The 27,943-nt window shown below is 55.2% G+C and overlaps 1 protein-coding gene across 2 annotated transcripts in view; it reads left to right on the top strand.

Annotated features, from left to right (window-relative positions):
- The window catches only part of PIK3R5 (phosphoinositide-3-kinase regulatory subunit 5), a 43,957-nt gene that overhangs the window by 2,524 nt on the left and 13,490 nt on the right, over positions 1–27,943 (top strand). For both annotated transcript variants that reach the window (XM_056506055.1, XM_056506056.1), the window contains exons 2-6: positions 18,371–18,486; positions 22,987–23,087; positions 24,329–24,397; positions 25,072–25,210; positions 27,773–27,842. In XM_056506055.1, the coding sequence (XP_056362030.1) occupies positions 18,390–18,486; positions 22,987–23,087; positions 24,329–24,397; positions 25,072–25,210; positions 27,773–27,842 (476 nt within the window). In that variant the 5' untranslated portion in view covers positions 18,371–18,389. The remainder of the gene's footprint in view (positions 1–18,370; positions 18,487–22,986; positions 23,088–24,328; positions 24,398–25,071; positions 25,211–27,772; positions 27,843–27,943) is intronic.

The raw sequence follows: 27,943 nt of genomic DNA on the forward strand, positions 1-27,943 counted from the left end.
TTTCCAGGTGGGAGGATGAGGTTTTTATGGAAGCTCTGCTCCCAACTGCCCGGGCATGGCAGGGCTGCCGTCATTGCAGCTCTGTGCTTTGCTGGTTCGGGCTGGAAATGTCCCTGCTTGGAGGAAAACGGGAGCTGTGGATACAATCCGGGCTCCGCAGCTGCAGCTCTTTCCCTCCTTTCTGCTTTGCTCCCTGTTCCCTCAGAAGCTCAGTCCCAGGTTTCTGGACTCCCATCCCTCTCCCGTCTCTCATGTCCGGTGCGAGGACAGTGTCCTACCCACCCAAAGCCGTCACCGGGGGCTCCAGGTGACCTCCGCAACCCGCCTAGGGCTGCATCCACCTGGTGTTGGGCCAGGGTTGTTTGGTACAGGGGTGCGATCCAAGGATGTTGCCGCGGATCCGAAGAGCGTCTCCCTGTGCCGCAGCCCGGAGGGGCGGACGGGACCTGCCACCAGTGCTCCCTGCTGGCACCGAGCCCCGGCCGCGGCCTCCTGGGTGGGAGCCCGGGGAGCGGCCGCAGCTCCCGAGCGCCTTTCCCAGCACGGAGACCAAACCCCGCCGTTCCCGTCCTTCTGATCCGTCTTTGGCCACCAATTAGCGCGACGTGAGAACTTGTCTCCCCGCTGACGCGCCCGTGTGACTCCTCAGATGCTTTAATTGCGGTGTTTTCGGCGGCCGGGTGCAATGAAATGGTAATTGTTGTGATTGTGTGCCGGGCGGGAACTGAGAGATGCAGCTCTTTGGCGAAGCCTAATTAGGAAATAGGGACACTGTTGGGAATGGCTCTGCGATGTGATTTTCCTAATGAAAGCCGCTGAATAGGCAGCCTTGTAATGAAGAACAGCCTCGCAAGGGCACTGCCAATTGCTCTTCTCTAGTGTTAATTTTGTATTTCCTCTCCATTGTTTCTAATACCCTCTTGGAAAAGCTTGAAGATAAAATGCTTTATTTCCTTGCGCCTCGTATCCTGTTTGGCAAGCGGTGATTGGAGCATGTGCATCTGGAATACATGAGAGGCCAGGCAGGAGCTCCTTCAGACTTCTTCATCTCTGATTTCAACCTCTGCCACTGGAAAAAAAAAAAAAAAAAAAAAAAAAAAAAAAAAAAAAAAAAAAAAAAAAAAAAAAAATCAATTTAACTTGCGGCTGCTGTGCTCCCCGGCGCACGGGAGCGCCCGGCCGGGGTGGCAGATGTGCGGCTGGACGGGAGCTGGGGCTGTGCAGCCGGAGCAGAGCGATGCTCCGGGGCGTAGTGGGAGTTTTGGAGCCCGAGGCTGGGCTGCTTTCACCTCAGCTGTGTTGAACGTGCAGCGGCTGGGCGCTCACCCAGATTCAGTCTCTGGCTTGGTAAAGCCGAGCCTGGAGGCTGGACCTGCCGGGGCAGCTGTGGCTCAGCGCTCCCACCTGGGCTGCTCCTTCCCGGAACGGGGCTGGAAGGCTCGGGGTGCCCTGGTGCCTCCCCACCTGTGCCCAGGGAAAAGGACCGCAGGTGGTTCTGGGCAGCAGATGTGAGCGTGAGCCGCTGGCCGAGTTAAAGGGGAATAGGAGCGCGCTCCCTGCGCTGTGACAATTATCAGTGACTCTGGGTGCCGCATGGGCTGTTTGTATTAGTAAGAGAGATGGGGCTGGACCATGACTTCCCCTCCAATGCTGTTTCATTGCTCAAAATGCCCGCAGTGCTCGGGCTGAGAACAGCTTGGGTGCTCCCAAAACGCTGCTGGTGCTTGTTTTGGGGTGGGCTGAGAGCAAAAGTGAGCGGAGCTGGCTCGAGCAGCCCATGTGACGGGGGTGCCGGTGCTGGGGACACGGGGCACTGTCCCGGCGCTGCTGTGTCTGGGCAGGAAGGGCTCAGCTTCACCCTGACCTTGTGACTGCCCTAAGCAGCGGCCGGGCAGGGAATTTGCGGTGGCTGTGTCCCGTGTTGGAGGGTTTGTGCGGCCGCTCCGGCGTGTTCTCAGTCCCGCGATTGCCGAGTCCAGTGTGTGGATGGGCCACGGCTGCTGTGTGCACGCTTTGGGAAAGGCACCGTGTCCCTGAGCCTGCAGAAGTGTTTTTCATCCCTTGCACAAAGGCCCATTCTTTGTTGTCTCAAATTAGGATGAAACGCTTCCCCTTTCAGCTGCTTCCCCCATCGCTCTGTGTCTATTTAAACCCTCAGCCCAGAGGCTTCTCGGCAAACAAGCTCCCATCCTTTCAGGTGGCATTTCCCTTTTCTCATTGTTTCTGGCAGTCTGTACATGTGAAACTCCGCTAATGTTTCTTCATTCTCGGTGTCTTTGTGTTGATAAAGCTCGTAAATGGGTACACACGAGTGTGCAGCTGCCGGGGGGAGTCACAGCATCTCTCAGGTGTGGAGCTTTGCAGTGGGAATGCAGGAATTCCAGGCTGGGAGAGATCCCTGCTGCTCCTCATGCAGCTGTGGGGATCCTGCCTGCCGCCTTCCTGGATCAATTAGCTGGCTTGCAATCAAAGCCAACGAGGTTACTGTTCCCCGAGGGCTGCTGGCAATTGTCCGCAGGCTGATCTGGTCTCCATGCCAGGGGCGCTATTCCCTTAGGGAACTGCGGGGTGTGGAGGAATGGTTGCAAACCCGCTTTTATGGCCCAGAGCTCACCCAGAGCCTGGGAGGGAACTCCATGGCCCTGAGCTGCCAGGTCCCAGTGGCGGGCTTAGAAGTGATGGAGGATATTGAGAGTTAAATGAGATCCCACCTGCTCCAGGTGAGAGTCAAATGAGGTCCCACTGGCTCCAGGTGAGCTCCAACCAGGGCATCACCATGGGTGATGCTTTAGGATGGAGGGAACAGCCTTTGGAAGTTGGGTGTTTACAGTCACTGTCAGCTCAGCTCCCAGGAGCAAGGCTGGGATGAAGGGCTGTCCCTTTCTGGGAGAAAAGCTCCTGTGCCAGGATGCTCCAGCCCATCCTGGCAGGACCTGGGGGCTGGAAGTTCATGTGCTGATGTCCCTGCTCCTGTGATGGGTGCCTGGGAGGATTTTGGAGCTTTCTCTGAGGTCAGGGCTGTGCTGGCCTGGCTGGAGGCTCTTCAGAGCTGGGTTGCTCTTGGTGTCACCTTCAGATCCAGTCCCTGAGCTGGGGAGAGGGGATGGAGAGTCATGGATGGGTTCTTCATGTGGAGAAGGGGGCACCTCTTGCCTTGTGTTCTCCATGGTTTTTGGGCTGAGATGTAGCTCTGGTTGTACAAGGCCAGCCCAAAGGATGGGCCATGGCCCAACCTCCCAGTGCCAGTACCTTCCCTTTGTGCTGCCTGGCCCCCTTCCTCTCTGCAAGTCTGGCACATCTGGACATGGGAATGGCCTCCAGCTTCCCAGAGATGAACACGGGGTTTGGAAAGGTTTCAGGCTCTGGGCTCATTGTCCTCCTTCCCAAGGAAGTGTGGATGCTGCCATGGCTGTTTGAGGGTGCTCAGGGATGAAGCCTGCTGGGCTTGGCCACTGCTGGGTGGGTGCCCCCCTCTCCCTGGGCTGTCCCCCCATTTGGAGACTTCCTTTCTTCCCCTCACTGTGAGGGGGATGCTGTGGTTGTACCACTTGAAGTGGGGCTCACACCCTCCTATCAGGTTTGTGAATTCCAGCCCTGCTTGCCCTTGGCCTGAGGGCGATGGGGACTGGCCAGAAACGTCCCTGCCATCATCTCTCCTTTGTGGTGCTGCAGCCAGCGGTGCTGGGAGTAAACTGAAGGCTTTGGGCAACCAAGCCAGGGACTGAAAAGGCTCCTGGGTTCCCAGCAGGGCCTCCACAATGGCAGGAAGCAACTTCTAAAGCTTCCTTTGGATACACAGGGCCTTGGGGGAAAGATTTACTTGCTTGTTTATGCTGGAAGTTAATCTGTTTAGTGGGTTTGGCATTAGAGTTCACAAAAAGCCCTCAGAAATGGTCACGCTGCTTTTTTGTAGGGCTTTGTCTCTCACTTACTTTGTTTCACAGCTGGAGGAGTTAAGCAGAGACAGAGCCAATTGAAATCTCACGTGTAAACTTGTTTTTCCAAATAGCCAGAAGGAATTAGGATCAGCTGTCCCCTCCTGCATCAGGAGGGAGCTATAAGGGGAGGGCAGTGGGGCAGGGGTTGGGGTCTCCTCTGGGGGGACCCTTGTGCCACCTTACTGGGATGGTCTGGGAGATATTTTTCCAATGAAAAAAACCCAACAGACCCAGCCCAGCAGCCCTCCCTGTGAGCCAGGGTAGCTGAGCAAGGAGCCACAGGACATTCATGGGGGGCAAGAAGTGCTGGGAAGGGTTTGGAGCAGCACAGGAAAGTGCTGGGTCAGTGGAACACAGAATGGGGGGTGAGAACTCTCCTGCTGTTGCAGGCTTGGCGCTTCCCTTGAGCTCCATGCTGCCCTGAATGTGACAGTGCCACCCACACGTGACCTTGCACAGTGAACAGCTGCTGGAGGAGATGTGGGGCACCCTCCTGATCCAAACATTCCTTGTAGCATCTTCAGCTGCCAGGAGCTCCTGGGAAGAGCATGGACCCCAGGCCCAGGTGTCCCACAGGCTTTGGGAGGGTCTCCTGCTGAGCCTGAAAACACCTGGGGTTTAACAGCTGCACCCAGGGGAGTGGGCACGGCAGCGATGTCCCGTGTCCTGCCCCTGGGCAGTGCTGTGTCCCTCAGTTCCCTCTCAGCAGGAGCAGCTTGGGCTGCTGCTGTACTTTGGGAAACACCTTTTTTTCCCCTCTCTAAATTACGCACTTGCTAAATTTTTTATTTTTCCCCCCATCTCTCCTGTGACACACAGGAAGTCCTGTGCTGAATTTCCAGCTTCCCTAGAGAGCAGCCCTGGGGTTTCCATCCCGCCCTGCTGGTGACACCCAGCTCCTGTTAGGCTGTGACCACACCACAGCTGTCCCCAGCCTAAATCCTCTTGGAATTTCACCTGGAACCAGGAATTGCCTGTGATGTTGCATGGAACTTCAACCTTCACTGTGGTGACAATGACTGGTAGAGGCTAAAATTAACTCTTGCATCATGTGGCCAGGGGTTTTCAGAATTGCTGCCAGGAACAAGAGCATTTCCTCTCTGAAAACCAAGCTATAAAACTGGGCTGCTCTTACTCACATCAGATCTGTGTCATTTCTGTTGGCCTCGGGGTTTTTGAGGAGGAGAACAGAGGCTGGTCTTAACCTGGCTGAGTTTTGCCAAGCTCCCAGAGCCCAGTGAGTGGGCAGGGGTGGGGTGGGGTTGGTGATGTCCTGGGTGACCTCTCCACCCCCATCCCAGGCCAAGTGTGGGGGATTCCAGGCAGGTTTGGAGATGATGTTGTTTGCAAAGTTGCTGTTGCTGATGGGAGCAAGAGGAAAGGAGATGGGTTTGTCTCTGTGGTCCTGGGCATAAAGCAAAGCCCAGGCTGCTGAAACCTGCCAGTCTTGGCTTGGTGGGTCTGAGGGAGAGCAAAGTGGGATTATTCCTGTTGTGCATGTGGGAAGCAGTTCAGGAGAGCAAGGATGAAAGTTGTCTTGCTTAGGGATGGCCTAAAAATTCCACTTAGACTGCCCTGAAGAGGGGCTCCAGCTGAGTGGATTGAGCTGCCCTCCACAGCAGGTGTTGTATGTCTGGAGATGTTAATTTGTTTAATCACCTCAATTTTGCATAGGTAAAGTTGAAGGCAATGACTCCTGTCCCTGGATAGACCCAGAGTCACCACAGAGCTCCACAGCAGAGCAAAGAGCTGATGGGGTGCTCCAAAGTCACCACATGATTTATTGTTTTTCCATCTTGCTTGGACTCCATCGTTTGTTGGGGCTCAGGATGATAATCCTGAAGCTTCTGGTGGTGTTGTAAGGAACCAGGACTGTTGGCTGGAATAAACTCAGGGAGCACAGTGCCCCTGGCCATCCACAGCCAGCTCTGCACAACTCAATTCAACTGAATCCTTGTCAAGATCAGTATTTTGTAGGCCAGCAATGGCAGCTGCCTTCTTTAACTGGTGGTGAGTGTGGATTTTAGTCCCCCAGTGGTTTCTCCCTCTCTGAGCAGCTGTGCTTTGGGGAGTTTTTGGAGGGGAACTGGGTTTTCCTGCTGAATCCGCTCCTCTGGTGGGGTTGTCCTGCTCAGCAGTGATGGAACCTGAGCAATGCCTTCTGTGTGGGAAGCCCTGGCCCAGCCTGACCTGCCTGACACTTCTTTGCCAGTAATTTGTACCCAGTGGGAGAGGGGGGGCTGGGAAGGTGAGGCCAGGGTATGAACTACCTCAGGAAAGACCTAAATGGCTCAGGAAGGTGAATTTGCCCATCTGTGTGACCCAGCAAGTAAAACTGTCTCTTATCTTACCAAGCCTTTCACACAGGCAGCTCCATCCCTCAGACTCGAGTGACCCCATTTGAAAGGCTGAGGCTGCATTGTCTGTTCAGGAGTAGGTCAATAGCCACTGATACCAAATGCAGCCAAATTTTCTTTGTAGTTTATCCCAGAACAGCAAATGTTCACCATCCCTTATTTCTTAGGCCCCCAAACCATCAGGACTGGGCATTGAATTTCCTTCTTTACCTCCCTGTAGAGCCCCAGTGGGTTTTGCTGTCCCTGAGGATTTGGTCCATCAGAGAAAGTCCATTTCTCTCATTTTTCAAGGGGGATGGAAGCTCTTAGAGGTGGCAGATCTTGCATGTTGCTCCCCCAGTAACTCCCAACAAGGTGTGAATTCAGGATGTTGTGTTCTCGTGACCTTGTGACTGTTGGGATGCTCTCCCTGCTAATTAATGCACTGTAATTCCAGTGCTCATGCATATTCCCTCAGAAAACACCCCGAGGTGCCCCTCTGGTGATGAGCTACAGAAGGAACTTGTAAATAGTGAATTTCTTAAGGGCTGAGCCACTTTTAAGTGTGCTGCAGAGAGCTTCTGGTAATGGGGCTTAACTCCCCTTGGGGAAGGGATGCAGGAGATCTTTTGCTCTAAATGGGGATGAAATTTCCATCGTAGCAGCAGAAATCCAGGCTTTGATGGCTTCAAGGAAAGGAGTGATGATTGAGTCTCATCCAGACTGGAAAACAGAGCCCTCATGCTGAGCAAATGGAGCAAACCCTGGTGATGGATGGTGGAAGAGCCTCTCCTGCAGTTTTTGGCAGCAGTTGGTCAGGATGGAGCTGTTCTTTCAGCATCTGGGGGGAAATCCAGCTCCATGAGCACACAGGGAGGAGTGGATCTCTTGGTTGTGGCTCTGCTCCTCCTGAGCACCAGACAGTGCTGCCTGAAGGGGAATTGGCCCCTCAGACAAGGAGGGAAGGCCCCAGGATTGCCTGAGCCCACTCACCCACGTGTGCCATCCTTTAGGGGAGCTCAGAGTCCTTGGCTGGAGCTGCTTTCCTGTGTCTCCTTGCCCAGCCCTCTGTGGCCACATGCCCTGCTGGGGTATCTGACAGCCTGCTTATTTCTGACCAGATCATTTCTGTGTGGGCTTTATTTCTGTATTTTCTTGCTGATGACTGTTGAGGTTCCTGGAACCGCTTGCCCCAAAGCCGGGCCCTGTGCAGTGCCAGCCCCATTGCACAGCGTGGCCAGAGCTGCCCCTCGGATGTGCAGGAGCCTGAAATCCTCCTCCAGGCTAGGAAAGGGTGCCACCACTTCCCCCCGGCTCCGAGCACTTCTCTTTTTGGCCCAGCACACGGAAGGTGGGGTAAGAAGATCTCTGAAATTGCGGAAGTGTGGCTTGCTCTTGGAAACCGTGTCCAGCCACAGGCTGGGGAGGGGATCTGTGTGGGGATGGATTCTGCTCCTGGCCTGGGGCTTCCTCCAGCCAGGAAGTGTCAATGGCAGGAGAGCCAGAGGATGGGGGCTGCAGGCTCTGCAGGCAGAGTTGCCTTCTCTTGTTTTCCACCCTTGGGAACCCATGCTTGCCTATGGCTTGTTTTGGATCTTGTGGAATGCTGCTGATGTCCACAGGATTATTCCCACTTTGTGATGATTCTCTTGAGCTGCTTGGGAGGGAGAGGCCTGAGCCGCACTCGTGGGGATGCTCTTGGCTGTTCCACTGAGGCTGCTGGGTTTTGGCTGTAGTTTTCTTTGACCTCATTTGATTACTGATCCCTACGTGCTCAGCACTGGGGCAAAACATCCCAGGGAAAGTCACTTATGCAAAAACACCCAGAGCCAGTGCATTTCTAGAGACACAAAGGACTTTCCAAGGTCACACCACAGCTGTGCCTGGGAACAACTCCCCAGGGCAGCTGAGGGGGGAAGAGGAGGACTTGGACCCATGGGGGAGAGCAGTAGCAATTTGGGACATGCTGGGGATAGAGATGACTGAGGGGGGTTCACCTTGTCCCTGTGGGCTCTGGGGTCCCACAGCACCCCCAGCAGCACTTCACCTTCAGGGCTCAGGGCTCCTGCTGCAGCTTTGGGCTCTGGGGGAAGGAAGAAGGAGTACCCCCAGAGTGGGGAGCAGCCCAAGCCCCCAGCTCTGCTGCCTGCTGGAGCCAGGTGTTCTCCAGCTGTTCAGAGAGGAGATGCTGGGAGGGGCTGGAGTGCAAGCTGGGAGTGTGTGAGGAGAGGAGGTGCCAGCACAGGGAAGTGTCTGCGAGGGCTGGCAGCGGGCAGGGGCAGAGCAGAGCCAGCCTGAGAGGCACAAGAGCTGCTGCAGCCCCTCTGTGCTCCCTCACACCTCCAGGGCTGGCCCTGACACCTTGGGTGAGTTTCCTTTTCTCTCAGCTTTTCTCAGCCCTTTGTCCTGCCCGTGGCACAGTGGAGCAGCAGAGCCATGGCTGGGGCCAGAGCTATGAGGATGTCTTTAGATGGGATAGGATGGGATGAAGGATCTGGGTCAGTAGCAGTAAGGGACAAATGTTGGACCCCTTTGATGCAGATTTAACCCCAAATCTCTTGGTCCTGCCTGGGCCCCTCAGAGCTGATGCTGAGCCAGGTGGTGCCTTGTTCTGGGGCTGAGGAGCTCTTCCAGCTTGGGAGGTATCCTAAAGCTCCATGTTTCAATGAATTTGTGGAGTTTTTTCCCTCCCCCAGCTTGAATATGTAAGGGCTGCACTTGGAATCAGCACTTTGAAGCCTTAATTGCAATTATGAATCTTCCTCTGTTCCCAGGTCTCCCCTAATTGGCTTCCTGTGCGAACTTCCAGAGCTGATAAAAACAGAACTGCAGTTTTTGTGAGGGAGCTGCTGGCGTGGGACTCCTGAGCCCAAATAAAGCCGGGCCCTGTGCGCTGCTGTGCCCAGATGCTCACAAGGGTGGCATTATATCAAACCTAAGCTGATTTACATGCTTGCATTTGCAAAGTACTAATCTAGTGGGATTTTTTTTTTTCTTTCCCCCTCCTCTCCTTTTCTTTTCAGCCCCCTCTAATCTCCTGCTCTCCCTGCCAGGTTCCCAGCTCCTTTGGCTGGAGGAGGCCCCAGCTAAATCCTTTATCTGTCTGTTTGGCAGCCCTGCGTGCAGTAGTTAGCAAACGAGTGACACTTTTCCTGGCTCATTAATTAGATTTACTGAGCTGAGCACTTGCTGCAGCAAGAGTCTGGACAAGGCAGTTCTGTATTTTCTTTCTTAGAAATTTTGGGTTAAAAAGAAACAAACCCAGTTCCAAGGCAGTTCTGGTCCCAGTGGTCAAATCCACAGCTCCCCTGCTTGCAGTGCTGCTGGGAACACGTGGTTTTCTCATGTGCTGCTTTATTTCTGCAGTTTGCTGCTGCATGGGCAGTTCTGGCTGTGTGTCATTGTTTTGCTGCTCAGAGAGTTTGAGGAGGGGTGGCTGGGTACTGTGTTGGGTGCCCGTGGCAGGATGTCTTGGTTAAGGCAAGTGGTTCTTGTGGGTTAGAAATAACCTCGGTGAAGTATCAGCCTGTTTTTATGTACTATAAAAACGCCTTTTTGGCATGGCCTGCTCTGCCAGCTTTGCCTGCCAGGTTTATAAATGGGATTGGGGAGGTTACAGTAGGAGATAAAAGTGAAAGGATGAAAGGAAGGTCTGGTTCACCTTTACCTGCCACTGCTTTGCAGCTGAAGGGCTGTGCCCAGCAAGAGCCTCTGGCGCTCCTGTTGGAGGGGAAACTGAGGCACAGAGAGGTCTCTGGGCTTTGATTGTGGACTTGTGGCTCCCTTTGGGAGCACTGGACACCACCAGTTGTCCCGTGTTGTCTGGGTTTAGGGGCTGAGCTGAGCTGGCAGGATGAGGAGTGTCGGGCCTTGTCACCCCCTTGTCGGGCACTGGGACAGCCTGGGGGATGCTCCTGGTGCTGCTGAGTTACAGATCGAGCTGGGGGATGGAAAAACCCAACAGACATTTCGAAACACGAAGCTTTAGGATTCCCCCCAAGCTGGAAAAGCTCCTCACCCCAAGAACACCGCGGGCAAGTCACTGATTCCAGTTTTCCATGCTGGTGCCAGCAAAGGAAGTGCAGTGCCCAGGAGAAGCTCCAGCACCGCCCGCCAGGTGCGAGGAGACGGAGCTGCCGCAGGTCCGGAGCCGGGGGAGGAGAGCAGAAATACCTGCGAGGTGCCACAGAGCTCCGAGCAAGAGCACTTGGCACTTCAGCCGCGGGGAGTTCCCTCCCAGAGCAGCAGCGAGTGTTTATCCACCGCCGGGACAGGCGAATTGCCGCTAATTGGCTTCCGCTAATAGCTCTGGGCCAGGCCCGCTAATTAGCGGGGTCTTTACGCCTCCCCTGTTAATTTGGAGAGTGCAGGATATTCCCGGAGGGAGCTGGACTTCCCGGGAGGTGACCTCCAGCAGCTCGCCCAGTCTTTTGATCCCCGCCGGGGTGAGCGGGAGCTGCAGCTGGAGCCGCCAGCCTGAACTCTGGCAAAATAACCTCGCGGCTGTTCCGAGTTCGCGTTTTGAAGTTAAAAAGCACAGAAATAACGTGAGGTCTCCCCGAAGGTAAGTGAGAAGGGGAATGAGTTGCTGCCAGGCCGAGAGTGCTGCGGTGCGGTCGGGACGTGCCCCGAGCCTCCCCCTGTGCTGGCAGAGTGGCCTCGCTTGGCTCAACCTGTGCTGTTCCTATTTTTAAAATGCAATGGTTAAAAAAGACCATGCAGGCCACTCACAGAACCAGTCCCGAGTGCCCAGCTGAATCCAGGTGTGACTTGAGTTGTGAGTGCTGCAGGTTAAAACAGAAAAGGTGGGAAAGCTGTGACAAGCACAGGGTAATTCTGGTAACTGGATTTTATGGCAGCTCTGAGGTTTAAAGTGCCCTTGGGATCCCAGTGGCTCACCTTCAGCAGGGCCATCCCAGGGCACAGGATTGTGTCCACGCACCTCTGGAATATCCCCAGGGAGGACACTCCCCGTCCCTCTGGTCTCTGCTCAGGCCTGGGCACTGCCCAGCACAGCAGTTCTGCCTCCTGTGCAGGAGAACCCCTGGGAAGCTCCCCACGCTGATCCAGGTGTTTCACCTGCCCTTACACGGGGGTAAAGCCTCGTCCCTGATCCCGGAAAGCCACGATGTTTCCACAGGGAGTGGAAGTGATTGGGAGTTCTGGAGACACAGGAGTACAGTCAGAGCTCCCGATTGTGGATGCCTCAGGCATGCTGCAGGAGGGCAAACCAGCACAGGAATGTCCTTGAGGGCAGGTTCCCACCTGGATGCCTCTGGTCCCAGGGAGAGCTGGCTGCTGGGGGCTTGCTCTTAGCTGGGTGAATCTAAACTGGTGTGTGGAGCAAAATGTCTCCTTTGATCAGAAGTGAGAAGTTTTTTTTTTCTGGCTCGATTTTTGCTTTTTGAATCACAGTCAGATGAGGGCAAACACTGTTTTGAAGTGATGATTTGCAAGGTTTTGTTCTGACTCCTTGAACTCTCCACGTCTCTCCTTGTGCACCCTATGGGCAGATTCTTTTTTTTAACATCCTCTCCATTCACTGAGGAATTCCTTCACCTCAGAACAGTTTCTCCAATTACTTTGTTCTTTTTGCTGAGTATCATGCAGTCCTGGTTTTGCTCCTCCTGTGATTCAGTTTGCTGCTTTGGTTGCACACCCCTGGGACAAGTCAGTCCTAAATTTCAGGTCAAGCATGTCTGTTATCACCAAGGCTGCTCCCGAGGCCGCCTCTGTGCTGCAGAGGATGTGGCAAAGGTGCTTCCTTGGCAGCTGGTTTGTGATGCTGGGAGTGGTGTGAGTCCTGCTCCTGATGCTCCAGCAACATCTCTGTGACTTCAGCAACTCGAGGACATCCCAGAGCAAAGGGCAGCCGGGGTGGGTGGTGCTGGGACCCTGTTCCCTGTATTTTTGATTTCTTTCTTGCCTTCAGTGGAGCCTTTCTCTCCAAATCGCCTGAACAAAGGCAGTTACACTTTGGAGCTGTTGTTTGTTTGCACCTCTCGGGTTTATTTTTTTTGGCTTTTCACCTTCCAAACCCAGCCTTAAGCTCTGGCCGCTAACGGAGGTAGTCTTGGGGCTGGGATTTGGGAAATCCCATTGAATAACTCCTCTTTGCAGCGATACCAAGGGCTTGGAAAGAGGGCTTTGAGTGGGGCTGACTCGTCTTAGGCTTTCTGAGCCCCGTGTGGGTTTCCTGCTCTGATCCCGGAGCCGGGGCTGCTGGAGGCCGGGCTGTGCCGGGAGGGGCTGGGGCGATAAAACCACTCGCGATTAGCGAGCGCAGCGCTGCCGCTGCGGGCTGGGCTCTGAGCCCCGGCAGCCTCTCTTCTCTGCAGCTCAGGCTCGTCCCACGCCAGGGTCACCCCTCCCTGGCTGCGCACAGGATTTGGGGGGATTTGGGTGTTTGGGTGGCGTTGCTCGGGGTGAGGCGACGCTGAGCGCTGCCGGTGTCACCCGTGCGGTTGTGCTGTCCCCTGTCCCTCTCTCACCCTCCTGGGTCTTGCTGCCTCTCAGGGCTTGCTGGGCTTGCCCTTCCCTGGGAGGGAAGCACCAGAGAGGTCCTGAGCAAGAAAAGTCAGTCCTGCCTGGTCGGGAGTGAGGCTGTGTCTGGATTTGGGATTTTGGCCTGGCACCCAGGACACACAATTCTCCCCATCTCCAGATTTGAGCTGGGATTGGATGCCTTGGGTGTGGGTTTGCTGTTTAGACACAGCTGATGACCAGAGGCTGCTCATCTCAGGCGGATGGCAGAGCACTTCCCTTTTTTCTGCCTTTCCTGGATGTTGTTTTTCCCTGCCTTGGATGATGATCCATCCTTTGCTTGCAGAGTGTTTTTAAGCTCTTTCCTAAGCTGAAGACCTTTCCCCTCTGACTGCAGATCTTTCTTTCTGCCACATTCTGGTGCTGTGTGGCCGTGGTCAGCCCGACAGACAGAGCAGCAGCAGAACTGACCACGCACGTGCAGTTGTTAGGTCAGGCTTTGCTTCCCCCGTCTGACAGGAATCTGTGCCCTGGCCATGGACTGACCATGGCCACCGTTGTGCCTTCCCACAGAACCCTCTGCTTATGGCAGTGGGAGCTGTGAGTTAATTTGGGCTTCTTTGTGCAAAGCAGCATCTCAGGGCTTGGATCCGTGCTGGGCTCATGCACTGCAGTGCAGCTGTGAGCTGGGTGATGTTGGGGATGTTGCCCGTGGTGGAGGGGGACAGGCAGGGCACAGTGGCCGTCGTGGCTGTCCCTCACAGGAGCTGAGCAGCCCCAGGTACGAGGCTCACAGGGCTGTGACTGTAGCTGGTGGCAGTTTGGATGAATCTCAGGTCACCTTTCAGTTCCTCGGGCTGGGCTCATCCCACTTCCTGCACTGCTGCCAAGGACATCCCCAGCCCCCCGGTGCCTGCTGTGAGTGCCCAGCTGGCACAGGGGGAGCAGGCAGCCAGCCCTGGGTGTAAAACCTGGGTGCTGCTTTGCCCCTGTTGTGTCACATTCTGTAAATGCAGTTTGACACTCGGGGGACTCTGAAACTGCTTCGCACGTTAGGTGCTTTCCCTGCCCCGTGGTGGGAGCCTCTCCTTCAGCCCAGTTCTGAGAGACAGCGAGAGCAGGGAGTGATCTCTGCCTCTGAGGGAGCTCTGCAGTTGTTGGTCTTTGAGATCTCTCCAGTTCTCACATTTCTGGTGTAAGTAAGACGTTGCAGTTCAGAAAGGCTACCTGGGTAGGGCTTGGTCCTGTTCTTTCTCTCAAGGGAGCTGACGGGCTGGTACCTCACCTCTTCCCAAAATACCATTTCCCACTAATAACTCAGGATTTCACTTCCTCCTGTGAGCAGTGGGATGTCCTGTGTCATTCTTGCCCCTCAGCACCCTTGTCCTGCAGGTACAGGTGCTCTTGTTATTCCAGAAGTAGATTTTCTTCTTGTGCCAGGAGTTCTGTCTTCTGCTTTAAGATGAGATCACTGCCTGAGCCACTATTTGGGAATGATTCTCTGTGTTCCTTCTCTGCTGCCCCTTCCCCCATTGGCTCAGGGAGTGGGGACTCCCTGGAGTGAGGGTTTGCAGCCCAGGGAGTGAATGTCCCTCGAGGTCCCCACCGTGGCTCGGTGTCCTTGTCCTCAGTGGCCCAGCAGCCTCTGCCCCCGCTCAGTGAGACAGAACCCTGTACAGAGCCGTGCGGGGGTTTGGATGGCACAGCCTCCTCTTCAGGCGCCCTGGGAGGATGTTTGTCAAACCAGCTGCCTCCTGGATCTCCTGATACCCTGCCTTGGTGTGGTTTCAGCGAGCATCTTATCACCCTCATCTCCTGCTCTGTGCAGAGCTCTCACTTGCTGATAAACACACCGAGGCTGACGTTCTTCTTGAAAATCGCAGCTTTCTCCCCGCACTGCCCCGTGTTCTACAAAGGCTTCCTCCAGCTGCTGCCTCCCTCGCTCCGGGTTTCTATCTTTGCCTCCTGTGTGAGGTGGAGGGGAGGCAGTACAATCCTGCAAGCAAAGAGCTGAAACCCAAGATTTTGTTCTGTAATCTAAGAAAAACAGTGTCAGTGGAGGAGCAGGTGCCAGGCGCGTGCTGCTGCCCTGGCACAGCTCCGTGCTCCTAATCCAGCTCTTCCTCTGCAGCGAGGATGCATCTCCCAAAGCTCCTGTCTGCTCCTGCGGAGGATGAACTGGAGGATGAACTGGAGGAGGCAGAAAGCTCAGGTGGAGCTCTAAGGACTTGAACTTTCTAGGGAGCTTGTGTGAGGATCTTACCTTGAAAAAAATCTCTGGGTAGGATCCCTTTGCTTTAAACCAAGTTCAGTGTTTTTCCTTCTGATGCAGCATCAGCCCAAGCTCCTGTTTCCTTCAACCTCATCAGGCTTCTTGTTCTGGTCCCAGTGCCCAAAGACCTCCAGCAGCATCGATCCAGGTGCTGAGCCACGTCCTGGCACCAGCCCAGCGAGGCATCCGTGTGCCCCCACCCACTGCCACTGCTCCCGAACCTGGGCAGTGTCTTCAGGGCTGCTCTCGAGAGCCAAAGGCTTTGTTTTTCCTCTCCTGTTTCCTGCCCAGGATGCTCAGCCCTGGAACAAGTGGGAAAGGGAGTTGTCCTGCCCGGAGGGCACCCGCGGGCTTTCCTCAGTGCCAGTGGAGCAGTGGCTGCTCCCCTGCTGCAGGATTCCCTCTGGGAAGGTTTTTGTCAGGTCCTTTCCTGCCCTCGGGCATCCCAAGGAGATGTTGCTGGGATTTGCAGCGGGAGGGGCGATCTCAGCTTGTTCCTGGGTTTGCCCTCCTGGAGCAGTGGGTTTGGAGCATGCAGTGACTTCCCAGGGCAGTGTGTGGAGCCATCCAGGCTCTGGGGATTTGCTATGCAAGGAGGGGTCTGATCCTCTTCCCTCCTTAATTTTGGAGCTTTGAGCTCTTCCCTCTGGTCTCATCCCTTGAGGGCTGTCTTGGCCTCCACCACTGCAGAAGGAGCTCAGGGAAGTCCTTTGAGTGTTGAAGGTGGACCTCAAAACAAGAAAAGGGATTTTCCTTGCTGGAAAGGCTGCTCTGTGCCCTGTCCCAGCGGTGCCAGAGCTGCTGATGTCACCTTGGCTGCTGAGGGACCTTCTGCTCCTGGGCGTGGAGCAGATCCTGAGCAGCAGAAAAACCCTGGAAGGGAGAGGTTCCAGGGCACTGAAGGCAAGTGGGGGAACCCCAGTGGGTCCCAGCTGAGTGGAAAGTCCCTGTCAGGGAGCTGTGATACCCCAAGGGCTTCCCGTGACCTCTGGTGACTTCACAGCTCAGCAGGAAAATTTTTTTTTTTTTTTTTTTTGGTAATTCTTTTCCGTACTATTTAAAATTTTTTATTTTTTTTTCATTTTTACAAACTTTTTGCCTCAAGTATGACAAGGGAGAATCTAAAACTAATGGTTAGCAAGTTCCTACTTCCCACCAAGGGGTAAATATTTACCAGTTTGGTGTTAATTAACAGAAACACTTAATTTGTTCGCCTTTGTGACCCACAGAGATGAATGAAGCCTCTTAACTAAGCAGTCTTGGATGGAAATTCCCCAAGGATCTGGCACCCATGCAAGGACAATTTCACAAATAGTCTTAGGATACTTCCCAAGCTGATCTTTGGTGTGCTGGGCCTTTTCTCACTCACTTTAATCAGTGTTTTTTTAGAAAATAATTGGCTAGAAAATGATTACAAGTTAATCTTTATAAATTGCCCTTTTGGACACTCACACCTTCAGAGGGGATGGGTTCAACCTTGTCCTGAGCCCTGGCGCTGGGAATTGTTGGGCATCTGTTGAAAATGGGGCAAAGCCTTGAGGCAGATGGGTTTCTCTGAGGGCTTGGGGCTCCCAAAACCAGCTGTTGTCCCTGCTGTGTGGAGAGGGCTGTGCCACCTCTGGGCTGGGGTCATGTGGGGGTGCTCAACAAACACCCTCACTGAAAGCAAAGCGTTCTCCAAACCCTTGACCTCTGCACTTGCTTCCTTGGTGTTCTCAAGATGCTTAACAGGGCTCCTGAAAGTCAGATTACATTCTCCAGAAGTGTCCCCTGGCCTGGAATCATGCTCAGTGTGGGTGGACAGCAGAAAAGGTTGCAAAGCTTCTGCTGCGTTGTGGTGGATGAAGCGAGGCCTTTCCCACGGAAAATGCTTCCATAAGCACTGCTCTGGGAGAGGAGGTTCAGGTTCCTGTGTGGTCCGTGGCACAGCAGGAAAAAACCTCCCAAAGAGTGTGTTCTGTGGTTTGAAAGTTATATCAATAGCTTGGGTATATTTTATTTTAAATTCCCTGCCTGTTGTGTGCTAAGACACGATGGAAGGGATGGTGGGGCTGCTGTGGGGTGAGGAGCCTGTTCCCATCTGAGGGCTGAGCTGTTTTTTGAGCTGGGTGTAGCAGAGGTGTCAGTGAGTCACTCTGGGCTCTTGCTGACTGCCTTTCTCCTGCCACAAGCATGACTGAGGTGCTGGGCTGCGATTTCCCCGCTCCTTCCCGCGGCACCGAGCGTTTCGTGGTGCTCCTCTCACCAGGCACAGGTTAAAGCTCTGCTGCAAGCACAGTTCCAGGCTCTGGCTGTGGCCCAGAGAGGAGGAGGAGCCCATGAGCCTCTCTGGGGTGCAGGAGAGTGCGAGCCCTGGGCAGGTCAGTGGTGCTCGGGGTGTGCCCTCGCCCTTGGGGAGCTGCTGCTGGGCTCTCCAGTGCAGGGGCAGCGCTGGAGGCGGCTCCCTGTGTTCCCAGGGAGCTCCAGCAGCCAGGCACAGCTTTCCTGAGCCCTTCTGGGGGAGCTACTGGCAGTGAAGTGTGGCTGGAGGTGCTGGGAACATGGGGCAAGGAGGGATGTGGAGCATCTGCCGAGCTCACAGCAGCTCTGGGGCAGGGGTGGGTGGGGCTGTGATGGGCACAGCCACTGCTGGGTACCAGCAGCAGGTGCTGGCCAAAGGAGCAGAGAATTAGGATATATTTGGGAATTATGTGGGTGTGTGGCATGGCTGCTGCCCAGGGTGAAAGCAAAGGCCACCTTGCAGGTGGTTTTGTAGCATTGGCAGCTTTTATTTCTTCTTACTCAGCTTTTTTTGTACATTTGTTTTGCTTCTAAACGAGAGGCAAAGAACGTGTGGGATGGACCCATCTCTGTGCCTTGGGAGAGGAGGACACCCTCCCCAGAGTCCCTCTGGGCTGCAGGGGAGGGGGGAATGTCCCCCTGGTCAGCTCTGATTGCTCATGGTCAGGGACATTGGAGCAGTGACCTTGGGAAGAGGCGTGACTGTTCCTGGTGTCCCAGACGGATGGGTATGGATTGGGTGGGATTAAATCTTCCTCCCCAGCAGTCTCTGCCAGCCAAGGTTCAGGTTGCACCCTGGGCCCTGGGGGAGAGGTGGGATGTGACAGGGCTGCAGTAACAATTTCACAATATCCTCGTGTGCTGGGCTCACATCCCTGACAGAGCTTTCCCCCCTTGCCACAGGGCCATGGGAACGTTTCCTTCATGTTGGCTGTGTGGCAGCAAGGGGACAGTTCTGCAGCCTTCCCTGGCCATTTGGGGTGGGTTTGTGACCATTGCCAGTGAACATTGGAGCTATCAAGGGCAATCCTTTATTAATTCTCCTCTTTCTTTTCTCTTAGATTCAGGAGATGAGTTAAAATGCAGCACACCACGTGCACAGAGGACAGGATCTACCACGCGCTGGAGAGGTGTCTCCACGGGCTCAGCAGGGATGCTGTGTCCAGCAGATGGGCTGGTAGGTGACTTGCTAACCATGGGCCCCTGGTGGGGTGTCTCACCCACGACTCTCTGGGTTACAGAGAACTGCTGCTGCTGCTGGAGGCCTTTTCCCTTCCAGTGGTCAGAGGTAGCACCCAGCCTGGTCAGTCCTCCTGGGCGTTTTGCTGGAAGAGGAAGATGTTCCCGGAGCCTGAGCAGGTCACATCAGGTCTGACCCTGTAAGGACTCAGCAGGGCAGTCGTGCGTGTTGCCAGCTGTCCCTGAGTGAGCTGGGGAGAGGAGAAGGCTTTGTTCAGCACGAGGAAAGGCTCCTTTGTGCAATCAGCCGGCCCTGCCTTGATGCTCCGGGCCCCCAAGGCGGGGCTGTGATCCGTGCTGCATTGTCACACACACAGCACAGAAATGTTGTTATCAGTTCAACCCTGGCTCAGATACCATGGTGGCCATAAAGAGCTGAGCCATGTCCAGGGGACTGTGAAGGGATTGGGGCTGACGTGGTGGGGGCAGAGCAGCAATGAGCAGAAGTGATTTCTGAATTTCATTTTGATCTTTCTGCCTCGTAGCTGTGTCTGTGAGCTGTGATTAAATTGCTGCCAAACGCTCTTGTGGATGAAAAAATCTGGGGGCTGCCAGGTTCTGATTCCTTTCTGTCTATGCAGTTCTTTGAATCCTTTCTGCTTTCCTTTTTCCCTACAAAGAGATGCTGGCAGGATCCTACCTGCTGCCAAATCCCAGAGGAATCCCTTTGCCATCTCCTCACAGCCGCTGGAATTGATGGCATTTCCATGCTGTAACATCACCTGGGGGCTTGGTTGGGGCAGTTCTGCCCAAGATTCCTGTGTCCTTTTCTCTTCCTCTGCTCTGGGAAGAGGCCCTGAAGTGTGACCCACATTCCTGGCTCCTGGAAGCGCGACCTCGTGCTTGGCACGGTGACAGCGCGTGGCCAGAGGAGCCCTGTGGCCAAGCAGGTCATTGTGTGCCCAGAGCTCACCTCTGCTGTAATTACCATCAATCAGTTCCTGTGTCACTCACAGCTCTAATCCCAGCCCCTCAGCACTGTTCTTTGCGTTGGGGAAGCCTTTAAACAACAACTCCATCGTTTTTCCAGCTCATTAGCAAAGATTGGGGTGCGCAGGGCAGGGGTTGGGGCTGGGGCTGTGCCCCCTGAGTCCCATCCCCAGTGATCTCCCCTGGCCCCCAGGCCCCTTCCTGTGCCTCCTGTGGCTTTGGCAGAAATACCTGGCATTCCTGGCAGAATTTTGGGTGTCTTGCATTCAAAAATCTCTGTCTTGTCCAAAGGATTTGTGCTCAGCCAGGAATCTCCAGGGTGCCCTGGAGGGTGTTGGTGGCTTTGCTGTGCCCCAGCCCCAGTGCTGCTGCTGGAGACCCCCAGGACCCCCCAGTGCCCTCTCCCCTGCTGCCTCCAAGGAGCTGCTGTCTCCATCCCAGCCCATGCAGCCAGAGTGGGAAGGTTTTGGTCATTGTGGTGGCAGGAGGGATTCAGGGAAAGCAGAGCACAGTGCCCACAGCCCAGAGCTGTCCCCTGCTGCCTTCCAAAACTGGAGCAGAGGTTGTCACATCCTTCCCCAAGCTACAAATGACAGTTTCATTATTGCTGTCCTGTCCAGGCTGCTGCTTGTGGCAGGGTTGATCCTCACAAGTCAGTGAACGCTTTCATCTTGCTCTTGGCTGGGCTGGAACCTTCACCTTCCTCGTTTTTCACTTCTGTTTCCCAATTTCTTTGCTTTCCCCTAATTTTTTACCCTTTCTGTATACCAAAATAACACACACCATGTCACAGCGTTTTGGGCTGAGACCTTGTTGAATTTTGTTCATTTTTAAATCATTTAAAGCTTTATTTTTCTGTGCTAACTTCACACAAGATTGCTCTGGAGAGGGTGAATAATTGTTTCCAACATGTTGCTCCCCCTGAGCAAAGGATGAGGAGCTGAGGGCTGTGAAGTCAGCCAGGAGGGTTTGTGGAGGTTTGACTGTCCCAGATTTACAGCCTGGATAAGCCCATGGCCAGCTCAGGGGTGTAAATAGAAGATCTTTCTGCAGAGCTTACTGGAGAAAGCAAATAAAAATGAATTATCTGTGACTCACAGAAATCACTGTTAGAAAAGTGCTTGGAAGGAAAATCTTTTCCTTGTGGAGGAACCTCTTCAGGGCTGGCCTTGCTTGGTGCTGCAGGAGAGGGACCATGGTCAAGTTGGAGTGTGAAAAACAAGAAAAATGTTTTATTTCTTCCTGGTGAGCATGAAAAAAAAAGGTTTTTTTTGTGAAGGAGAGCCCTGGGCTTGGCTCTGGTGGTGCTGGGGAGCTGGCAGATTTGAGCTGATTTCTCCAGGCTTCTGCTGGGTTTTCCTGTTGGAAATCTCTGCCCAGGCTGGGTGGAAGTGCCAGGAGGTGCCTCTGTGCTGGACATCTATCTCCACCTCGTGTTTCTGCGCTGCTGCAGGCTGGATTGCTGTGCTTCCCAAGGGATGCTGTGGCTGCCAGCCTTGGGCTGTGCCTGTCCTTGGGCACCTGCAGCCTCCCTGTGCCAGCTGCCCTTCCTTTGGGCAGTCCCAGGAGAAACCACCTCCCTCTGGCGAGGAGATGGTGGCAGCAGCTCTGGGGGTGGAGGAAATGGAGCCTCCTGCCTTCCACCCCCTCCTGGGCTGTGTCACTGCTGACGGCACCGCAGCCCGTGCCCAGTGCCGTGGGCAGCTCGGGAGGTGCCATTTCTGCCTCTGCTTCTGGATTTCCAGCTCAACAGCTGCCCACTCTGAGGGGAAATGCCACCCCCTGAGGCCAGGAAGGAGCTGCTCTGCGAGGAGGAGGAGGAAGAGGGCATCTTGGGGCACTTCTCAGAAAAGAAATGGCAAAACCTCATCCTTCCGAGGCCGCCCACGGCACTGCTGTGCCTGGTCTTGGCACCTTTGCTGCTGATAACGACCAAAGCCGAGCCCAGGCTCCCTGAGCAGCCCCTGCCCAGCTCCTGCTGCCTGCTCAGAGGCTTTGCTGCCTTCTTCTCCCAAAGGGACAATTTCCTTTGGCTCTCCAGAGGCTTTGCTGGGCTGTGCCCTTGCAACAGGAGGTTTTCTTTCGCTCACTGTCAGGCTGGGTTTAGTTGAGTGGGATGCTGGGATAAGCCCAACTTAGTTCTGCCTTTGCTCCAGCTGGGGACAGGGTGTTCCCTGGGCTGCCTGTGCTGCTGGCAGATAAACCTGACTCATTCTCTGTCTTAAGAAAAATCAGGTGGTGCTGGTTTAGTGGAGCAAAGCCGGATGGATGAGCACGAGGGCAGGGGATGGCAGCAGCTCCTCAGCTGTGGTGCTCTCACTGCCCTTGGATTTAGGGTCTGGCACGTGAAGTCTGGTTTGTGCTCTTTGTACAAGGTGCATCTTCATTGGTGACCTTGGCCCCTCCCGAGCCGTGGACAGCCTCCCTCTCTGCTCCCGGGGATCCTGCTCCCACCTGCTAACTGCTTTGGCACCTGGTAACTCTGTGTCCTGGTTTGAAGGACAGGTATCTGCCAATAAAGGCAGAAGCTTCTCTTTGAAATGGAGAATGTAAACCCCCTTCCTCCAAATTATTATTATAATTTTGAAATTAAGAGGCTCTCAGGCAAAGATATGGGAATTAGGAATAACAGTTCTTTACTAGGAAAATTAAAATAGAAATGCAGTATTACAAAGAACAATCCCAACCCTGCCATAGTCAGAATCCAAGCTGACACCCGTCAGTCAGTCAGGGTGTTGGCACAGTCCCATTCAATGGTGGCTGCATCCTCCTGCAGGGGCAGATGTGGTTCAGCTGGAGCAGTGCTCCTGGAGAAGGTGCAGTTTCCTCTGAAGCTCCAGGGATGATGTGGAAAGGTCTGGCTTTTCTCTGAAAGTCCAGTGGAAAAGATGGTATCTTTCTGTCCAAAATCTCACTTTTTTATCTAGGTAGGAAATGTTTGGCTCCTCTCCCTGTGTGGAGCATCTCCCAATGGAATGATGTAATTTTATCAGTCATACAGTGGGACTTAATGGCACATCAGCAAATTATTTGTTCCTGGAAGGAGGATGGGTTGTGGAAAAGATAAAGATGATTGCCCCAGCTGGTTTAAAGATGGCCCATTAGCAGATAATGTGTGCCAGGAGATCAGGGTCACTGCCCCACCCGGCTGCAGCAGATGGGGATAGAATACACATTTCTGCCCACATCCTGTATTGCAGCCCAAGACACTCTGGCATGTTGGATACTCCCCTGGCTCCTGGGGCAGAGGCTCCAGCCCAGCTGGGTGTGTTGGGCTGTGAATATGCAGGTGCTCAGGTGCCCCAGGTGTCACTGAGACAAACACCAGTGTGCAGGGTTAGGTCCGGCTCCAGGGGGGATGTGAGGTTGGTTCTTCTGCCCGGATCTCATGCCTGTGGTCAACACCTTCCCTCTGCCCCCTTGCCATTGTTCATCCCCCTCTGACCCTCCTGAGCAGGGCTGGGGTGCCAGTGGCTCTCGGAGTGACCGTGGCTCTGTGTCCCCACAGCCGGGCTGTGCCTGAACTGCTGGAGCCTGCAGGAGCTGGTGAGCCGGGACGCTGGTAACTACCTCATCCTGGTGGAGAAGATCCTGGGCAAGACCAAAGAGGTGACTGGGGGCTGTCAGGGGGAGCTGCAGGCCCTGAGGCACCGGCAGCTCCGTGGCTTGTTCAGGATGGGCTTTGGCAAAGCTGGGTGGAGGATTTGGGGTCATAAGATATTGTTGGGCATCAGTGCTGGGGGTTGTGTGTGGCTGGGTCAGCAAGTCCAGAGCTCGGGGGCACCAGTGCTGTGTGTCCCACAAGGAAGAGCCCATCCCCATGGTTTGGGCAGCCCTGCAGACCCCAGGGATAGGTTTTGTTATTCCCAAAGCACTGCTTGGCTCTGTGCAGATCCTCCAGCCTTCCCCAGCCTTTGCCTAGCTGTGTCCGTGGAGCTGCTGCTCCAAAGCAGAGCAAATGGAAAATTTCCTGTTGTTTCTGGTGGAAACTTCACTGTAGGTTTCCTGCAGGGCTGGGACGCTGGGGACCATGGGCAGGATTTGCACTGCATTTGCACAGCAGTCTGGCAGCTGACAGTAGGGTCACAGCGAGGGGACAAAACAGCAGCAGGGACAATCAGATGGACCTGCCACGGTCCCATCGTGTGCCAGGGGAGCTCAAGGCATCACTGGTCAAGCAGGGTCATTCTGGGCTGCAGCCAGGAAGGCCTTGGAGGAATCCCTTGATGTGGCAGGAAATGGGGATGTGTTTCCTAAATCCCCAGCCCTGGGATTCATGAGGGGGTAAATGCCAGCTTCCAGTTTATGGGCAGGAGGCTGTGGAGCTGAGAGCAGTCCAGGTTATTCATGTTTATGTTCTTTTAATGGCTGGAACTGCTCTGGGCGCAGAGTGCTGTGGTACAGGAGGGTTTATTGCACTTTAGGCTGTGCAAGTATCTCCTTTAGACCCCAGTGAGAGAGTTCTGCTGGCTATCCCTGGAGGAAAGGCTGGGATTCCACCCCTGGATTCCACCCCTGGATTTCACTGTCCTGCCCAGCTTCCCAAGTTACCTACAGTGGCTGGGCTGCCTGCTGTGAGGCACTTCATGGAATTTCAAGCATCAGGAGCCTCAGAGGGTTGAGTGCCTGGCCAGACCTGGGAGAGAACAGAGTAGGAGGTTGTGCTGCTCTGCCTGTCCCGCTCTGTGCTTGCTGGGGCTTTGGGGGTGGTTTTCCCAGGGACAGGGAGGGAATCTCCCGGGTGTGGTGATGGGATGATGGGGGCTGGAGTCTTCCAGCAGCTCCAGAGATATTTTTGGCGGTGCTCCTGGCCAGCAGCTCATCGCTGTGCCCTTGGAATGTTCCCACAGGTGCAGGACAGGTGTGACTACGACCTGGTGATGCCCCTAGCCCTGCTCTTCTACTCGGCCGTGCTCTATGTAAGTGCTGAGGCTGCTACACCAATCCCAGCCTGGGGCAGGCACCAAAACAGGGTGCCTTTGGCTGGAACATCCCAGCCTGCTTTCATCAGTTCATCCCAAAAAGAAATATTCTGTAGGAATCCAGAGGGATCAGGATCAAACCACCATTGCACAAGCTGAGAGACAAAGAAAATGAGCTTCAGGGGTTTTGAAGCGATTTTTTTAAGGTTAGGCTAATCAGAAAGGGAGATGGACAATAAAGGGGGATTTTTTTTTTTACACTTTATAGTTGGGCAAAATACTCGGGCAACGTGAATGAAAAGGAGCAGAGCCTTCCCAGGAAATACTTTTATTATTATTATTATTCGCAGCACAATGCATCATTATCCTGAGGAAATCATTGCTGCCAGATCCTGCACAAGCACAGGCTGTGTGGAATTCATCTGTACGGCTTGTGAGGCTTAAAAAGGAATTTATATTTAGGCTTGGGCACGTGAGCCCCGCTTGGGGAAGTTAGGAAGGAGCTTCTTGGACTTGTGCCGGGGGGTCCTGTGGCCCTTCCTTGGAAGATGGGGTGGCACAGGGGGAGCCTCTGCTTTGCTTCTCCTCCCACTTCCAGCCTAAAACCTGGAGTTCTCACAGAGCACTCGGGGTCTTTGCTCCTCTCGAACCTCCTGTCCCTGTCCCCGCAGGCTCCGCACTTCCCACCCGGCTCTGAGCTGCTCCTGAAAGCTGCCAGCATCTACCACAGCTTCCTGACGTGGCCCGTGCCCTACTGTGACACCTTCCGGGAGCTGCTCACCTTCATCAGCAACGAGCTCAAGGCGCCAGGTGAGGGCTCCTGCCCTGCCCCGGGGCTCCGAACCCAGCCCTGCCCCCGGAGCTCCGAACCCAGCCCTGCCCCGGGGCTGTGCCGGCACCGAACCCAGCCCTGCCCCGGGGTTCCGCCGGCTCCGAACCCAGCCCTGCCCCCGGAGCTCCGAACCCAGCCCTGCCCCGGGGCTGTGCCGGCACCGAACCCAGCCCTGCCCCGGGGTTCCGCCGGCTCCGAACCCAGCCCTGCCCCCGGAGCTCCGAACCCAGCCCTGCCCCGGGGTTCCGAACCCAGCCCTGCCCCGGGGCTCCGAACCCAGCCCTGCCCCCGGGGCTCCGAACCCAGCCCTGCCCCCGGGGCTCCGAACCCAGCCCTGCCCCCGGGGCTCCGAACCCAGCCCTGCCCCCGGGGCTCCGAACCCAGCCCTGCGCCGGGGTTTGTCCCCCTGCTGCTCCTGTCTTATTTCTCCCGTGTTTCCTGCTCTCAGGAAAAGCTCAGCTTTTCCCCGGGGTCAGGATCCTGCCTTCCCTCCTCCCTCAGTACGGTATTCCCAGGTGGTCCTGCACAGAGGTTCCTCTGGAGGAGCAGGGCAGGGTGGTATTTTTGGTGGGTCCCTTGTGTGCAAGGAGCATCCCGGGCTCTCCCAGCTGTGCAGCAGGGTCAATTAGCCACACGGGTAGCGATTTCCTGGCTGGGTTTCAGTCTGGAGGGTCTTTTCCCCAGCAGAGCATGTGCTGACTGCTCCCCCATCCTGCCCTTTGTGTGAGGTGCTCAGTGCCGGGACAACAGTGGGGCCATTCATGAGCATCAGGGTGGCTGGAGCCTCCGAGCTGCTCTTCCATGGAGATTTCCATAGGGCTGAGGGACTCCCTGGATTGTTCTTTCCAGCCCAGACACTCCTTGTGACCCAGCTCTGGGCACATGCATGGACAGCACCAGTGCTCCTCTTAATTAAGGACTCCTTGTGGATGTCTTGTGGTTCCCAATGGAGCAGCTCTTCCAATTATTTCTCAAAGCCTTTTTTCCTAATCTCACTGCCTTTGGGGGCTTTTGAAGAGCTGTTATCACACAGAGCACATTGCAGCCCGTGTTTAATCCTGGGATGGTTTGGGAGGCCTGGGAGGGGGATGTGGCTGTGGTTGTGGCTGGGGGTGTTCCTCACGCCCTCAAACTGGGAAGTGATTTGGGGAGCTCTGGGGGTTGTGAAATGCAGGGATTCTGTCAGGGCAGAAGTTCCTGTGAGATGGGAACTTGGGAATGGGATGAAAGGTGCTTTCAAAGGAACAAAAAGATGGAAAAATACCAACCTGTGCAGCGGGAGCTCTGTGCTGGCTGCTTTACCCCCAGCACAAATGGCCATGGCCACCAGGCAGGGTCTGGCTTTGTCCACCCTCATCTCAGAGCTGCAGGACCACAGGGACATGGGGACACTTGTGGGGCTCCCCAGCTCCCTCCTGGTCAGTTCTTGCTGTTCTCTGGTCAGGGCTGTGCTGTACAACCTCTGGAAAGCTCTGGTGCTGAGTGGGCGTTGCTGCATCCCATTCTTGTTCCATCCCCAGTGCCCCAGGCTGTGTGAGGGGGGACTTTGGCCCAAGAGCTCTCCCCTCCCACAGCAGAGTGGATTTCCTCCCCCTGCCAAAGGGGCTGTGTGGGAGGTGCTGGCTGCTGACTTTGGGAATCCCTCTCCAGAAGCAGTGAGGACGTGTCCCCTGCAGGTCAGCAGCCAGGACCTTCTGGGCTGTTCAAGGCTTGCTTCACAGCCTCCTGACCTGCTGGGCAGCTGAGGCCAAAGCTTTTTATTGAGATGAGGCAAAGATTAACAGAGAATGAGCCGCTGTCAATATTTGCCAGGAGTGCAGCAGCTTTGATCTGCACCCTGGGGCTGCTGCCTCTGCAGGAGGGGTCGGTGCTGTGTGACCTGTGTGGATCAGGGCGGGCCCCGTGGTGCTGGGCAGGGTGGGATGTGGCTCCTTGCATGGATAAGGGCTGGATCTTGCTGATGCCATGAGGTTTTCCCTGTCCTGCTGTCTGTGGGGCCAGGGCTCTGCTGTTGCCACTCTGTCCAGATCCATCAGATGTCACCTGCTGTCCTGGGGACAGCCCCAGAGAGGCACCCAGGCTGTGGCAGCCCACAACAGCCTCTCTCCTGCTGCATCAGTCTGGGCTCCATGCCTACAGCAGGGGAGGTGGCAGTGACCCTCTGGCCCTGTGTGACACTCCAGGGCCTGGGGGCTAAGGCAAGTGGGAGAAGCTGCTGAATGTCATCTGTGTAATTCCCATCCCAAATGAGCAGTGGGGCAGAAGGGACTGGGGCTAGAGCAGGTCTCCTGTCCCATCCTGTGGGTGATTTCCCATCACTCTGGCTTTTTGCCCTTCACATCCTGAGTTCCCTTGCCCCTGGACTGGCCCCTCACACAGTGGCTGTGCCTTGTCCCCACAAGGACTCTTGGTGCTGCCATTCCTGCTCAAGGCAGGGGCTCTGCCAGCTCAGGGCTGCCCTGGGGGCAGAGCCGGCTCTATGCTGCTGGGCAGAGCAGCCTGCAGGGGTTCTGTGCCTCACTGCTCTGCTCTCTCCCCAGGAATCACTTTCCAGAGGCTGGTGAGGACAGAACAGGGGTTGCCTGTGAAGAACTACCAGAGCTCCACGGTGTAAGTGTGGCCATGGGTGCTGCTGGGGGCCCTGTGCTCCCTGTGGCATCCCCACAGGCTGGTACTGCTGCAGCATCTCCCAGGAGCTGGGGAGGAGGGCT

Source organism: Oenanthe melanoleuca, chromosome 18 (genome assembly GCF_029582105.1).
Source record: "Oenanthe melanoleuca isolate GR-GAL-2019-014 chromosome 18, OMel1.0, whole genome shotgun sequence".
NCBI lineage: Eukaryota > Metazoa > Chordata > Aves > Passeriformes > Muscicapidae > Oenanthe > Oenanthe melanoleuca.